Source organism: Acanthaster planci, linkage group LG03 (genome assembly GCF_054643075.1).
Source record: "Acanthaster planci isolate LZ-2023a linkage group LG03, COTS_SCS, whole genome shotgun sequence".
Taxonomy (NCBI): Eukaryota; Metazoa; Echinodermata; class Asteroidea; order Valvatida; family Acanthasteridae; genus Acanthaster; species Acanthaster planci.
This window is the reverse complement of record NC_141779.1, coordinates 17,595,908-17,611,784: the sequence shown is the minus strand read 5'-3', so window position 1 is coordinate 17,611,784 and position 15,877 is coordinate 17,595,908. Positions and strand designations below refer to the sequence as shown.

The window sequence follows — 15,877 nt, the reverse complement described above, 5'->3', positions numbered from 1 at the left end:
TTTTCAGCTATTATTCTTGACCCAAGCTTGAGCGAACATGGTGAAAGAAGGCAGACCCTGGCTCTTGTACATATGGTAATTGGTCTTTGTGTGTAGCCCAGAAATGAAAAGACCGAATTTGCATCATAATCACCAGCTTCACAATAGTCCCCACTTTGAAAAGAGGCAACGGGAATGTGGAAGCTTGAGTAGAGCCGCATGCCACCGAACAATCAGCCTTTTCACCGTGTAATTCAAAGCGTGCAGAGCACGGTGGGCCACAAACCGAGAATTTGCGGTTTGGCAGGTGTCCTTCGTGGCCAAGCGAGGTTGGAATTCTTGGAATCGGCTTTCGGAAAGAAATTCTCGTCGAGAAGGGGTTAACTGATATAATTAATACAATGAAGTTAGCATGCATCTGTAAACTGGTGTTCAACAACTTCATTTTTACCAGCAGCACGCATTTCTTTCTGATCACATCCAAATGTCAATATTCCAAGTCACACATGTTCCGGGCACTGTATTACTTTCAGCTGAAAATACCAACTTTATAAACGGACAAGATACTACCACAGTCCTTAAATAATTTGGACGTTAACACAAATGCTGACCCTTGGTGGTCATTTGTTCAAGATCTGTGCAACATTTCTTACTGTATCATCACTTTTTTTGAAACTCGATGCTTGCAGCCATATTTGCTACAATGCCTAGCTGGGGCCTACGGCTGCTTGAGGGCAACTCATAAGGTCAACCTCCAAGGACTAGTTAGAGTCTCTTTGTGTGTGTGTGAGTTTGTTTCTGCATTCAAAGGGGGACCCTGAACAATAGAGGACAATAAGGTCCCCGATTGACAGAGGGTCCCCGATTGACAACTGTGTACAAAACATATGGGTTGTCTTCTAAAAAAGTTAAAGTACAAACAAAAGAGGAACAATGGGGGGTCCCCAGTTGTAGGCAAATACACACGTGTGTGCAGGCGTGCCAAACATAGTGTGGACCTCAGCACAAACGAAGTCCACATAATGTAGGGTGCGATGGCGTAGTGTGGACTTGCACACGTCCACACAATGTTCCCCCCTCTGAAAAACAGTTTCAGAGGCATTTTGGGGTCAAGGGTATTTGTGACAAAATGAGGAGGAACAGTCCAGGAAATCATCATCAAAAAATCCAGCTCGAAGGAGTTATCCTAGTCAGAGAAAAAGGAGCATTTTCCTCAAGTTTCCTTAAACACCGGAGAACAAAGGAAAGTCCTCACTTTGTATGTAAACAGGTATGTAACACAATGGGAATCCCTCAGTACTGCACACTGAATTGGCAGGAACGTGTTTAAACACCGTCCGTGTTACTACACAGACAATCCCTGCGCTTTTACACGTTATCCAGTGTGAAGTGGTTAAGATCTTACCTCGATGCCATTTTCTCGGCAGAGTTCCTCGGCGTTGAGCGCCGAGCAGTTGACAGTGTGGAAGGCCAACTCGCTGGCAGCGATCAACAGAGGGGCAGACTTGGAGAACAGCGCATCATCGTGAGTCTCCATCTGAATGGTCTTGATAAGCATGGGATAGCCCGCATACTTGTATGGTTCCAAGACTGGTCACAGTGAAAACAGAATACCGGTTACACGTCTTTTTGAAGGGCCCTTAACAACAACGTTACTTAAGAATATGTTCTCTGCAAACTTTCTGCTCCTCTTTAATATTTGGATACGGTTTGTCTTTAAATTTGGACAATACTAGAAATACATATGAGAAAGCATCGCTCACAAGCCTACTATCATGTACTAAAACAATGATACATCACCAAAGAATAGACCATCTAAGAATGCAAAATATCCTAAAAATTGAATGCAGCTTTAACATTCAAATTTCTTTCTGAAATGACACTACACTTTGAGTATGTTATGCAAATCTGCATTAGTATCAGGTGATATGATTGGCCAATAGTCTTACGTCTGGTTCTTTTACACCAATATGCACACGCTGATGGCATATTTTCTTCAGGAATAAAGTATGCTACTAAAATTAGACTAAAAGCATGCAATCACACATAGTACCAAAGTGTGAAGTGATTTTTGAACCAGGAAGTGGTGTGCACAGGAACGGAGTACACACATGTTGGTTCACATGCCGTTCTCACAATTTTGCATACATACCTGTGCGCGACGTATTCACTTCGGTACTTTTGAGCAAGCAAAGTGTGAGATGGTTGTCTTTTCCAATTTCTGACAATTTGGACTTACTGTCTTTGTATCTCTCAAAGAGGATACTCTGAGATCTCAGGATGAGCACTATGTTGTCAGGATTGGGTCCATCCATGTGCTTGGAGGATTTACTGCACAGGAACTCATAAGCATTGCTGACTTTCTCAAACATATCCTAGCCGGAACAAAAAACATTCCACAAGAGAGTTGAAAACAAATGCAGGTGTTGTATCCTTGCCTTGAAAGCCTACAATATCTTGTAGAAACTGAAATCAAACACAACAGTTGTGGTGTGGAATTTCTAAACAATTTATTGAGATTAATTTGAATTATGCACTCCATGATTTACTGCCCTTTTCAACAGAATGAAACTGTGAGACAGTGTAGAAGGAACTTTGGTTCTAGATGATTAGTTGTGTAATGGTCTGATGGTGGCACAGGGGTTTGCTGAAATGCACGACTTGCTGTACTAGTGAAAGAGCAACTCAAGACTACCATTTAACGAGGTGAGCTTCTACAGGTTGTATTGGAACTAGGTACCCAATTACATGATAGCTGCATAACCATGGTTTATTTTTTTCAATATCTGTGCTACGTGCTACACTGACAAAATGCACTCTAGCTCCCCTCTTAGCTGTGAAAAACACAGTTATTGAAAACATTAGAAACAAAATGTCAACCAAAAGTTTTGCTTCCCCTTACAAAGGTGGCCTGGGATGATGTACAGCTTTCGGCAGTAAAAAAACCTGGAACCAGACATATTTGGTCAGTATCTGATGCCTGGGGTTCCAGTTACTAGCTCGACTGAGGTTTGGCAGGAGAGTTTTATACCTACCCTGCCCTCAGGATTCTTGTCAGGATGGTACTTCTGTGCTAGACGGAAGTAGGCCTTACGGATCACTGATTCTTCATGGCTGAGATCAAATTAGGAATGAACAGATATCATCCAACAATTCTGCTGTTTTGGTTGATGTCAAAAGCATTAAGGCTTTATTCACATTACACTTTGCGGTGTCTGGATTACCGGTTTAATGACGGAAAACTGCAAGGCCATTTGATGTAGGGAGTGCCGAACATAATTGTCAGTGTGAATGCATATGGTCACACTCTACTTGGAAATATCAAGAAAACAGCAGCCCATTTTGCCCAGACTGTTACTAAATGAGACGCTTTGCAACTGAAGCATTAAGTTTTTTCATGTAACTTAACCAATCGGTCAAGGCAAACCTGCAGTGGTTAGCCTTGTGCAATGGACTTATTAGCTTACCCGCCCACAGCCGTCTTGAGTTTCAAGACTTCATAGGCCTCCTCGATGGACATGGAGGGTGGCTTCTTCTCCACTTCTTTCTTCCATTCCTCCAAGATATCCTTCAAGAGCTTGACCTACAGAGGGCGCAAGAAGTCAAATCAGATGGTTAGACCGAGACATGATAGGACAGTGTTCCAATTCACAGAGTAAAAGGGGCTTAGGAAATAACAGCAGGTGTACGGCACATTCACTTACAGGTTCCCTGATGGGCCAATCAGGGAAGCGTTCCTTGTCGCAGAGGTGCCGCAGGTAGTAGATGTTGACGAACAGCTCGCCGTCGAGTTGAGGATAGTTGATGAGAGGGATGGGACAGTACTGGTAAATGGCCCGTGTGTTGCTCTGAAGACGTGGAGTGAAGTCCGCTATATGGGCAGCTATTTTCTCAATCATCATACGCCTAGGAAAAAATAGATAAAATGAACTGCTTTAATAACTGATCAGAAACGTACATTTGCATCGTTACATCTGCAGTCTTGAAAAAAATTCAAAAATTGAAAGAAACTCTAAATTTTTTTAGTTTTCACAGCAAAAACAATGAAGGAAGCCAACAGTTGATAGACAAATATCAAAATGAAAATTTAAAATTCTTCCTTTTAAATATTTACAAAGAGGGTAAGTCCACCCCAACCCCAAATCACTAGTTATTCTTTGTTCTTACTTTCAAGAGGATTGAGCACTAAATAACAAGATAGTGGCTTGGATCTACATCCCTGAATCCTACAAAGTCCTCTTAGACTTCCCACCCACTCTTCTCATTGTAAAGCAATTGACACCATTACCTATGCTATACGTTCCTTTTCCACAAAGACCCAGACTTTGCATGAAAAATAATTGTTACTTCACACGAATACAGCAAGTACCCATGACCTATGATCCTCAACCCGTGGCCTCACCTCATCTCAGCACTCCAGATGGCTTCTGGGGTGTCAAACTCCCCGAGGAATGTCTCGGCAAACTTCTCGGCGCTGTGGTTCTCCAGGTAGTGCACCATGGCCTCGGGCAAAATGCGGCCCAGAATGCTGCGGTGCATGGTGTCTGATTGCTTATCCTGTGTCACATGAGAAAATTGTAAATGCAGCCTGTGTGACCTACTACCTATGACTTATGACTAACGGCCACTAGCTAAATGGATACACACAAAATGGGCGTAGAAAGACTCAATGAAAAATTTTGACGGGTGAGTCTTTTTCAAAAAGGGAAAAATGCATGAAATTCATGGTCACGATCAGATGCTACAGGACTGTGCACATTCCGATGAAAATTAGTGCATAATTCAAACCACAAATCTGCAAACCAGTGCAAACACCCTGCAGGAGCCACAAACTACTGCTCCTGCATGATGTCCCCATACGTGCAGCTCTAAGAAACAATATGTGACTAACAGGTCTAAGAAACAGGTTCAAAAGGACTCCATCACCTTTGAGGTACTACACTGATGCACTTTCTCTTAACCCTGTCACTGTATGTGTGTAAGTTGGCAATTCGCAGCAGGATACCAGTCAAAGAGGCATTGATTGTGTGTACCTCCTGTTCATGAGTGTGAAGCCACTGTGATAATGGCTTCTAATTCTGGTTGCCAGCTTGTCCGATAGTCTACCTACCTCGTCAGACCTGAAGGCCTGCCTCATGTGAGTGTACTTCAAGAACCTGTGTGAAAAATAACAAGTCAATTTGAAATGATGATTATATCCCCCCCCAAAAAAAATGAAATAACAATTTTTCAGTGTGTGATGCTGATGATGCAGAAGGACCGACCACAAACTATAAACAATTCTCTGTTTACTCTAATTTGTACTGAGTGACGAAACAAATGCAAAATTTTTCAGCAGGTTTATGCCAAGAGTTTCACAGAAAGTGAACAGAATAAATTCCACTGCCATCCGATGTTGATTTGGGATCACGGGTCACTCCCGTCCGTGAGCATTTTTTAGCAGGTCTTAAATAAACTCTTAACGTACAAAAACAATACCAAACAGGCAAATCAAAACATGACATGAAGAAGCCATGATGATTCGGCAGTTCTTTTCCATACCATGCCAGGGGTAGTACATTGGACCCTGTGTACATCATGATGAAAAAGAACACCCCCGTCAGGTACAGCCGGCCCAGGCCTGGATTGTCCTGGATGATGTCAAAGATCAGCACCGAAACTTTCTCCACCAGGATGGGGTCAAAGGTCAACAGGAGCTGTGGCACCGACAGAGTATGGATTACCCAATTGCAAATCAGGATAACCTTATAATGTTTAGTGAGCATTTTACACATTCTTTTCATTCAGAGATGAAGTTCATTCTAACGACTTGTATCAATCTTGATTCGACTGTTACAGGGGACAGTCTACCAGTGACTTAACCCTAACAGTCCTCAGTCCTCCAACAGGTGAAGGATTGAGGACTGTTAGGGTTAAGAAATGTAAAACAGAACAAACTGTACTATTCCAACAAGCCTGGTATTGTTGGCCCAATTTCATGTCACTACCTGATAGTTACGACAAAAGTTAACTATAGCAGAAAAGTTTTGCTTATCTTTAGCACTATTTCATGGCCTGGTTGTGCCAACTATTGTGCAAGTATGGGAGATTTTCATTGCCGCAACTTTGACCTAAGCAAATTTTATTCAAGGTAAGCATGCCTTCTGCTGTAGTTACTGCTTACGGTCTCCATGAAATATGCAGAGTCTCTGTTAATGTAATATTATGTGCTTGGAGCCATGAAACAGCATCTTGAAGTAAATGGCATGCCATAATTACCTGGACTATGTGTGGTAGGCAGGTAGCATCTGACAGGAGTCTCTTTGGTCTTGGTAATGGGCGAATTATGGCTCCATCTGAATCTCTGAAGTATCAAAAAAATTACTGAATTGAATCTGGCAGCCTTTCAGTGCAAGGAAACGTGGCATTTCTTGTTCTTTTGCTGCTATGATCTGGGGTAAGGCTGCACTTGATAGGCTCTTTATCAATGCAAGAGGCTGAAAAAGTCGAAACTGGCAATTTATGCCGGATTAAGAAACTATTTAATGGAAGTGCAATTTGAGTGATTTTATTAATTCGTAATCTTTTATTATTTGTCTTTTTTGGACTTGTCAAGCAAACAAAACAATGTTTAAAATATTTAGAGAAAGCATAAAAGAAGATAAACGTGAGAAACGATGATGATGATTCCAACATGAAATGTGCTTCTTAACTTTGTCACCCAAGGTGCAACTACAAGTAAATGGAACCTTCTCGCACAGAACCTGGTGGGGGTTGACCACTGTCAGATTAATTTACCAAGCTCTGTGACCTGTTCAAAAAAATAACAGAATAACAACGCTTTCACAAAATGTTTCATACCACAACCAGAACTTACTTGCTGGGATAGTAGCCACAGATTCTGATGAGCATGTTGAGGATCATGGTGGCCAGATCGCTCTCGTTCAAGACAGCAGCGCCCGAGGCCAGCAGTACCCACTTGAGCTGGGGGATCTGATGAAGGGGCTTCCAGCCCTCCAGGCCCTGGGCCCAGCAGCGGGTCTTGGCTGAGATGGCACTTTCCTCCCATAGGTCCTTCATCTGTGACAGCAAAAAGGGGACTGGAAATTTGTTTTACTATGCGCGGTGACTGCGGGGCAGCAACTTCGTTTCCAGGGTGTCGAGCAGAGCATCACCCCATGGCAACCTGCTCTCTCATCCTGATAGTGGGGTCGTTAGTATGTTCAAAAACTAATCACATGAATGTTAATTAGGAATAGTCTGGTACTTGGCTATGTGTTAAAATAAACATTTACTTTTACATTTGGTGTCTGGTATAAAAACAGTCCCAGTGTCATTTTACACAGTATTATGAATTTTAAACCAGATTTTTAAGAAGGCACAAATATTAAAATTCTATCCAGCCAATTTTCAGTTTCATATTTCATTTGAACACAAAAAAAAATGAGAAAAGGAGGAAGTGCTACATGACTGTGAGTTCTCACCTGAGCAAAGCTGAAGGGACCAAGTCGTTCCCTCTCAACGTTGCCATAGTACCATTCCTTCTCGGTGCTAGCTTGGGAATCTGGGGCTGCCTCTATCACGTTGGTCTGAATTTGCCGCAAATAAAAAACCATTACACACCTTGCACTGTTAGCTACTTCATTGTCTCCCAACATTGTTCTCTTGAGAGTGCACTGTTTCTGCATTTGTTACTTGAAATGCGTGGATGAGGGCAAATTCCTGCAAGTCAGGGGAATAATTATTTTCTTCCTTGTGAGATGGGTGTCTGAGTGGCTTTTAGACTCTCTACTTCAGCAACTTTAACCGTTTCAATTTCAGGCCATTTTAGGCAAATTTGAACACCCAATTTTCAAACACTGGCCGAAACCCTACTTAAAATACACACAAAGGTTGTTAGCAAACCCTTTCTACAAACTGCTAAGTGAGACAGTACAGTGGACCTCTGATGTCCTACAAGCAGTCGCAAACTGCTTTACTCCAAATTCCAAGGTTTTGCACGAGAGGACAGCAGCAGCTCCTCTAACACACAAATATCTTAGACTCAAAACGACCAACCTGGGTTGGAACTGTAGCCCTTGTGGTATGCAAGTGGGCTAATGTCAAGATGTCCACCAGGACTCGGATTCCATTAGCGTCGATGAGTTCCTTGACATTCCTCCTGTTGTAAAGAAGCTTATCAAGGAATAGCACCAGCCTGTCTCGCTCCTGCCTGTCTGTACACTGAACAATGTAATACAAAAATCCCAAGTTTGAGTAAAACTAGCCAGTGCGGAGAGGTAAAGAGAAACATGCCTCTCTCACAATCTCTGCGGCACACTGAGGAATTGCACTGAGCATTACTTGGTCAGCTGATGACTGTATGCATCTCAGACAGTCTTTGGTGACCTTTCTGCTACTTGGGGATTCTTGAAAAGAGTCGAGAACTCGCTCCAGCAGCTCACGTACTTCTGAAGAAAGAACTCACCCTTTCGAGCATCTGCACGATGTAGCGTGTGTCGTTGAAGTGGCCAATCTCGTCGTTACACCGGCCATAGACAATGGCCAGTGCGTGGAGACACATGCACTTCATGTGCATCTTGTTGGTGAGAAGGAATCTGTGGTATAGGTCGTTGAAGAATTCATACCTATATTGAGGAACAGGACAAAGGACGGATCAGCTGGAGGAGAGACTAGATGTAAGATATCAAACCTTTTCAACACAGCTTCAGCCCGAGTCAAAATCCCTTTTACAGTTTAGGAGCAGTTTGAAATATTGGTGTGGCTTTCTGCATGGAGGTAATTTTTACTTCCTTAATTCAAAACTGAATTTTTCTTCACTTGTGTGTCTGACACTAGCAAAACTGGACATTTAAAAAAAAAAATTGTACAAAGTGGACATTTGGGAACAGCACCCTCTACACAATGATGAATAACATGCTGCCTTGTGTGACTTGTACAAGTTTTTAAAGGTCATACTGACAAAGCAAAATAAATTCCATTAGAATTTGACACTCAAATGCAACTTTCTCTGGTGCTTTACTTGTCGTGGGCTCCAGAGACCAATCAGTGATTTTACTCAGCACAAAAAAATATGCTTAGGAAAAACAAGTTACCAGCCCAAGAGCAATGCGACATATATATTACCTGAGACAGGTTCCCTGCTCATTTTGGCTCAGCAAAAAAATGTGTTGAGAAACATTTTCTACTCAGATGCTCTCTGACATTGGGCCCTGTTGTTGATGCACAAATATTCAACCCAATGATAACATCTGGGAAAAACCCGTAAGTTGTCTGTCATGACACCAAATGAACCTCAATCACAGAATGACGTGACAGGGAATGTGGGATTTGAGGACAAGCTCTGTTGTCTTACGATCGTTTGATGGCACTAATCTCCTCATTGCTTTCATCCGCTTCCAGGAGCAACCGCAGGTAGTAGTCGCCGATCTTGATCTCTTCAGATAGGCACTCGTACTGCACCTCAAACTCCACATGGTTCCAGGATATTGTGTGGCCGCTGCTCAGCTCGCAGTCCGTACGGAAAGAGCGCATCTCATTCTCCAGGGCCTGTCGCAGCTCTTCCCTGGTCTGAGAACAGAAGTCCAGATTAGCCTTGACAACTGGATTTTTACAAATGAGAGTTTCAACCATGGAAACTTTCATGTCATGTAATTAACATGACCAATGCAAGATCTGCGTAAATATTAAACAGATTTGGACAGGGAGTGACAATAATCAATGGTGATGTTACCTTGTAGTTCCATATAAGATTTGGTAGTGCATGATCCTGGTTGAACCTGTAAGGGAGAAAACAAAATTGCTAAGAATTTTTCCTAATTGTCTTTACATAAAAGATAAAATAAAAACCTACTTCTCAATGCGGTTAATGCTCCTGGTAATCAAGAAGCCATTACTGTAACTGCCAAACAAAGCTGTCAACAACACTTGAAAAGTACATTGTAATTTATTACTTTCATAGGATGACGGATTTGTGAATTTTTCCTTCTAATAGTCGCTAAATATTAATTTCTCTTAATCATAAATTGTATGACCTATGTTGTATTCTCCTTGCGGAGACAAACCCAGTTCCAGCTGTCACTTCTTGCCTGACCTCCCCATACTATCATAAATATTCAAGTTCCATTCAAGTTTTCCTCGCATGTATTCCGCTACTTTGTAGCATGAAAACAATCCTGAACCTGAATCTAATTTCCTCTTTATATTTAGAACAATCTTTTTTTTTCTGCACAAAAATATTCCTCCTCATTGCCTCCCTCAAAGCCCCCTCCTATTTGTCCTACTTTGGTCGCACTTCCCCTCCATGGCTGAGTACATTCATCGCAATCGTCATTCACCAATTCCACCAACAAATTTCTAAGTCTTTTGAGAAATCATCAGAGAGTCGTCATGATTGCTCGTTCTCCACCATTTGTTGGCTAGTTCTCGGAATTACGGTTGCTGACAGGCCGTCTGATATGGCGGTTCATTGTTAGCTCCTAAGGGTCAGGAGGGCTTACTTGTAGTAGAAGAGATCCCAGTTATCTTCGCTCTTTATCCTCTGTCGCCGTTTCCTCAACACTATGGGTTTCTGTGGATAAAGAAACAAAAAGTCATTAAGAAATGGATCGCAGACAATAAGCCATTTGCGAGTTACATATGAATAAAATCTGGTACACTGAGTTATCTGATTGCACATAAACATAACGATTTGAATTCCCCAGACTAAAGACACTGTTGCTATACCTCGTGATTCGGGGCAAGCTCTCGCATAGTGACCACCATCTCTGGAATAGACTGGTTTCTCTGTGCCCTTCTTATCCGTTGAGAACAGTGTTTTATTGCAAGGCGTCTTTTATGTAACTAAGCAAAAGCTTGCCCTGAATCAAGAGGTATGGCAAAAGTGGTTTTAGTATGGAGAATTCAAGTTGTTATGTTCACGTGAATATAAAGAACTCAGTGTACCAGATTTTGGTCAAAAGTTAATTCGCAAAAGGTTTATTCAGCATAATGGAGTGCATGACATAGTGGTCCATCAAGTCTAAGCATCACTAGAACTACATTTCTAGACTTGACTAAAATACTTCAGGCTAGTGGGTTTTTAATGTAAAATCTGTTTGCAAAAGTAGATGAGGTGATAGTCAACAGCTTTTAGATGGAAAGGGTAAGGTTTCTACGCATGATTTATATTCTGAATATTGCTGGGACCAATTTAGTTTTAAAATTGCTCAGCCAGTTTCGTGCTAATCGGCAGAGAGTGAGTCTCAAGTAAGATACTCAACATGGAATCTTGGTCTATTACCTCTCTCTGCTAAGCAAATGTTTTCTGGGCTTAGCAGAAGTCTGTGTTTAGCAAATCTCAGAGTTACCTCCAAAAAATGAAAGCCAAATTCAATTACTTTCCCACAACTTTCCAGGAGTAAAGTGTGACAATTTCCACGACATTTAACGCCATTTTGCAATACAAAATACAGCCTAAGAAACAGCCCGACAAAAGTAACCTTTGCCTGATCTTGATTTCCTCTGGCAAAAGGACTCAAGGACAACCTGTTTTTCCCCATATGCACCATGACTTTCCAAGGAAACTTTTACCCCTAGGGTTTGGAGGATTTTCCATGACCTTGGAAACCCTGAAATCCATGACATTGGCCCCAGGTGACAGCAACTGGAGACAGTATGGAGTTTTTATGACCTGCTTTAGAACTATGGAACTGCAATGTAACTTACCAACTCCGCCTAGTGTGATATGCCATGGATCATTAAGCATGGGATTATGGGTCGTTGAGGTAGCATGAAAGGAAGAGAAGCAGAGTATTAGTATAAAAAAGAATTTGACGCGTTTGTCAAATGCCCGCCGTACGCAAATATAACATGGTTTGAGGGTGAATTGTTGAGGTATCAGAAACTGACATAACCAGTTGCCAAGGCAAAGTTGAGGGAACTAGTTTGGCAATTTCCAATACCGAGGGGAGCTAATATAAGACTATTACCCTGAGATAAACCATGCCATATTTGTTTTACCATACCTCCCACATATTCAGTTTGCCATTCTTAATCCAGGGGCAAGGGGAAAGGTGGCACGACCATGCACTTGTGTGTGTAAAGCTCGCGCAGTTCAAACAGGCCACAGTTCCAGCGAACTGTTCCGGGAGTAATTTAGTACACTAGCACATTTGACTTGTACACGGTATCCTCATGTGCACCAGGTATAAACAGCAAAAATAGCCACTAGCACACGGTGATGCATGGACCAGCGACAATTTGGCTCTTGAGCATGAATATGCATGAGGCATGGTCGAAAACGACACAAACTACAAGGAAATGGATTCTGGAAACACACGCACTTTAATATTCAACCCAATAACTGCACGCATTTGCCCAAAGCAAATCTGCACGAGACCCAGTGACTGCAAATTATGCAACATGCAAGCAAAAAAGGTTTTATGATGGGAGCCAGCACACGGCAAAATAAAAATGACACATGATGACACGCAAGTCCTCCCAACCAGCTGATACACGCTCAACAGGCTTCAGGTGCCGCTGAGCTGTAGCTGAGCCCATCATAAGTCCTCATAAGTCCCTGCAAGTCCACCATAAGACCATCGCAAGTCATTCAGTCTTTAGTCAAGTTACAAACTATTCAAACGACTCATGACACAGATGTATTCCTTTGCCGTTGTTCACTCTGTTACTTTCTCATTGGTTTTGTGGCTGGACTCGAGACAGGACTAATGAATGGCTTGACTACAGCCCTGGCTTCAGTTCAACCAACTCCTTAAATCACACATCATTTGAAGTCATTACTCTTTTCAGATTCCTAGAAATAAATGATTAAGTTTGGAGGCAATTTCCTTGGCCTTTCTCAGTAGACGGTCATCTTCAAAAATTCCGTCTGTAACAGGTCACGCTTACATAGTGCCATCTACAAATAGAACTTCACTTGATTGCGCCAACTGGTCCAAACCAGCCTTTACCAAAAACCCCCAAAAGTCCTAGTTTAATAAGCTCTTCATGTGCACCACTGCAGTAACCCACAAACTGGCCCCAAGCATCCCTGACACAGCATGGTCATGGTAACCTACATCTTGTTTCTTCCTCTCCTTGGTGATACGTTGCTTCCAGTGAAGGAGCATGCCCTCGATCTGATGCCACTGGAGATGGCGGTTACTCTTGCCGAATTGGTCCTGCAACAAAATCAAAGCAACATGTTTTATCTTTAGCCAAGTCAGGTTTCGGGATTAGTTCTGCCTTGAAACTCTCCCAAGAGGTCACCGGGTAAATATTTTGCAAAGGTTTTTTGTGACGCTATCCCACAAAACAGGTATGGCAAGTTGCGTGTGATTTTTATTTCAGTTTTTCATCAATATTTGGTTTGCAAAACATTTTTCAAATAAACGTCTGACCACACCCAAATCTTATTTCTCAAGCCCGGTCTATGTCTTTGACGGGTTGCATATGTGTGGACACACGTTGACAACAGAGGTTACTGTAGCTCTAGAATCTGGATGTCTGTGTCGGCCATGTGCTCACCTGAGCCATCTTGACATTGTCTCTCATGTGGATCAGGTCTCTTTCCTTCTCCGGCACTTTATCCTCAGAGTCAAGGAAAGCCAGGAGACCGGCGGGCTGCCATCAAGCAGAAAAGATACGATAAGAACAGAGTCTGATGAAAAGTGACCAAGGGGTGGGTCCATATAGAATTGAGGTCGGCTACCATGATATGGAGAACCTACATCTTGTTCAATATGTCTACTTAATGGATTCAGAGTGAACACTGGTAATTAACCTGCATTTGACAATGAAGGATGTACAACTTAGCGTCTATTGCCTCAATTTATATGGTGATAAGAAAACAATTATGTATACTGAATACTGTCATACTTTTTGTGGCTCGTGTAATTCTATTACTATGAATAGGTCATGATTTGGCCAAACAGTGGCTATTAAATGACAGCTGTTCAACTTTGCTGCAATACACACATCGTTACAAACTATCCATAACATAAGTTACAATGTGAGTGCAGGCTCAACCTTTCGAGAAAAGTTCTATTTTCGATCATCCTTTTTCACATTACAACATCTCACTGCCACTGGACAATTCTCGTTGTCATCAGTGTGTAAACCAAGTCATTAGTGAACAATCTTACCAGGATGCGTTTTAGCAGTCCAAGTGCCGTTGGGTTGCCGGTAATCCACAATGCAACAAGATGGCGACTTAACTGCCTGTAAAAGTAAGCAATAAAGAACACCTGGCTCAAAGGGAAGCCCTCTGCTTTCAAAATATAGAGAAAGTCTCAGAGATACAACTGGTACAGTTATGTCCCCGAGATCGGTGTCGTATTTGATTACATCACAAGTCCCTGTCATTCCATCACAAGTCAGTCAGTCTTAAGCCAATTCACAAGCTATTCAAATGAGCTGTGACATAAGCATTCTTTTGTCACTGTTCACCCTGTTACTTATGACTGGCCTTGTGAAGGGACTTGTGACTGGACTTGTGAAGGGACTTGTGAAGGGACTTTATGAAAGGATTTGTGATGGACGCGAATACAGCAATGCCTGAGATACAGCATGCTGGCTGCAGATCACACAAAAGCTCTTCAGGAGGAAGCGATACTCTAAAGACAAACAGTCTTTGTAAGTCAAAACAACTTTCCAGCAAGCACAATGTGTAATTTGTAGTGCTCTGGGTTGACGCGTCAGTTCTTAATTTTTGGAATAATCAAAGCCGGGTTTGTGTTTTCATCTAAAATGGAAACTGAGGCGACTTCTTGTAAGGTTCAACAAGCATATTAGACTGAGGTTTTTTGGCCGCTGCTTATTAAAATGCAAAGTGTACAGTGGCTTGTACAACAACATCCTCTGACGAGCAGTTCTCTTAGGCAGACCTGTTTGTCAGCATTCGCGTGTCTGAACTGGATGTAAACATCGCGACATGCAGGTGTCTTGGGAGGGCGCCCTCTGCCAGAGCAAGCTCCTGCATCTTAGCTGCAATCTCAGCATCTCCCTCCTACAGACACACATTGAAAGAAAATTGCTGAGTCGGTGAAAACGCAATATAAAAAACTACTTCTCGGGAACGAACAGGTGGAAAAAAATCCTTCAAACAATTTAAGCCAACCCTAACATGGGGGGGTGGGAATAATAAAGAAGGTCAAAGTGGAACACACAATTCTTTGCTTTGTAAATTATTAAAATGTGGTTGTGTTCTTAGTGATAAAGAAATCCTACCTCAATGATTGCTTTCATGACCAGTCCTGCTCCTTTCACCACAGTCATGGATGGATGCTGCCAAAGAAAAGTGAAAAATGTTTTAACCCATGTATTTTGAGCACCAGGGTTTTTTGGCCAGTCAGGAAGAATTGCCAAGAGTCTCCCGTGCCTCCTCAAATGTGAGGTAGTTTGCCTTTTGGTGGCTGAAATTCAGTGTTTCATCTGGCCACCAAGCCAACTATCCTGACTAAAGGCAAAAATTACGAAGCTACCAAGGACAGGTAAAAATTACCGAGGACAGGCAAAAATTATTCAGGGAGGGCAAATATGACTGAGGACGGCAAACATTATTCAGGGAAGGCAAGTTTTGCTTGTAAAAACATAACACACCCAATGCACTTTCCAAATCTTTAACACGGGTGGAATAAATCATTATATTTCCATTCATTGGTTACAATGGAAACACTGGCTCAATTAGCACCAAAGGGGTAACAGTTTCACAAATTTTGCTGTGAATGGACAGACAATTTTAACATGGCCTGAGAAATGACAGGCAGATATTTTCATTCGAGAGGAAACCCTGTGAACATCTTGTGCACCACAGAATTGATTTAGCAGAAACTCAGGCTGAAGTCCAAACGCAGTTACAACACTGGAAGATGGTGAAGGCGAATGACACAAAATGGACATCATTCTCAGCTGGCAAATAAAAAAGGTATCAGGGGAG

General features: G+C 42.1%; 1 protein-coding gene across 1 annotated transcript in view; it reads right to left on the bottom strand.

Moving 5' to 3' along the window:
- Positions 1-15,877, bottom strand: part of dnajc13 (DnaJ heat shock protein family (Hsp40) member C13) — a 49,024-nt gene that overhangs the window by 17,673 nt on the left and 15,474 nt on the right. Inside the window, exons 18-38 of the mRNA XM_087134070.1 lie at positions 15,169-15,225; positions 14,826-14,947; positions 14,085-14,160; positions 13,468-13,563; positions 13,020-13,121; positions 10,458-10,528; positions 9,692-9,737; positions 9,314-9,528; positions 8,426-8,585; positions 8,017-8,181; positions 7,443-7,547; positions 6,836-7,038; positions 6,238-6,322; positions 5,521-5,675; positions 5,090-5,135; positions 4,382-4,536; positions 3,684-3,885; positions 3,447-3,562; positions 3,015-3,093; positions 2,219-2,354; positions 1,385-1,569 (exon numbers count right to left, since the gene is read on the bottom strand). Coding sequence (XP_086990196.1) covers positions 1,385-1,569; positions 2,219-2,354; positions 3,015-3,093; positions 3,447-3,562; positions 3,684-3,885; positions 4,382-4,536; positions 5,090-5,135; positions 5,521-5,675; positions 6,238-6,322; positions 6,836-7,038; positions 7,443-7,547; positions 8,017-8,181; positions 8,426-8,585; positions 9,314-9,528; positions 9,692-9,737; positions 10,458-10,528; positions 13,020-13,121; positions 13,468-13,563; positions 14,085-14,160; positions 14,826-14,947; positions 15,169-15,225 — 2,577 coding nt within the window. The remainder of the gene's footprint in view (positions 1-1,384; positions 1,570-2,218; positions 2,355-3,014; positions 3,094-3,446; positions 3,563-3,683; positions 3,886-4,381; positions 4,537-5,089; positions 5,136-5,520; positions 5,676-6,237; positions 6,323-6,835; positions 7,039-7,442; positions 7,548-8,016; positions 8,182-8,425; positions 8,586-9,313; positions 9,529-9,691; positions 9,738-10,457; positions 10,529-13,019; positions 13,122-13,467; positions 13,564-14,084; positions 14,161-14,825; positions 14,948-15,168; positions 15,226-15,877) is intronic.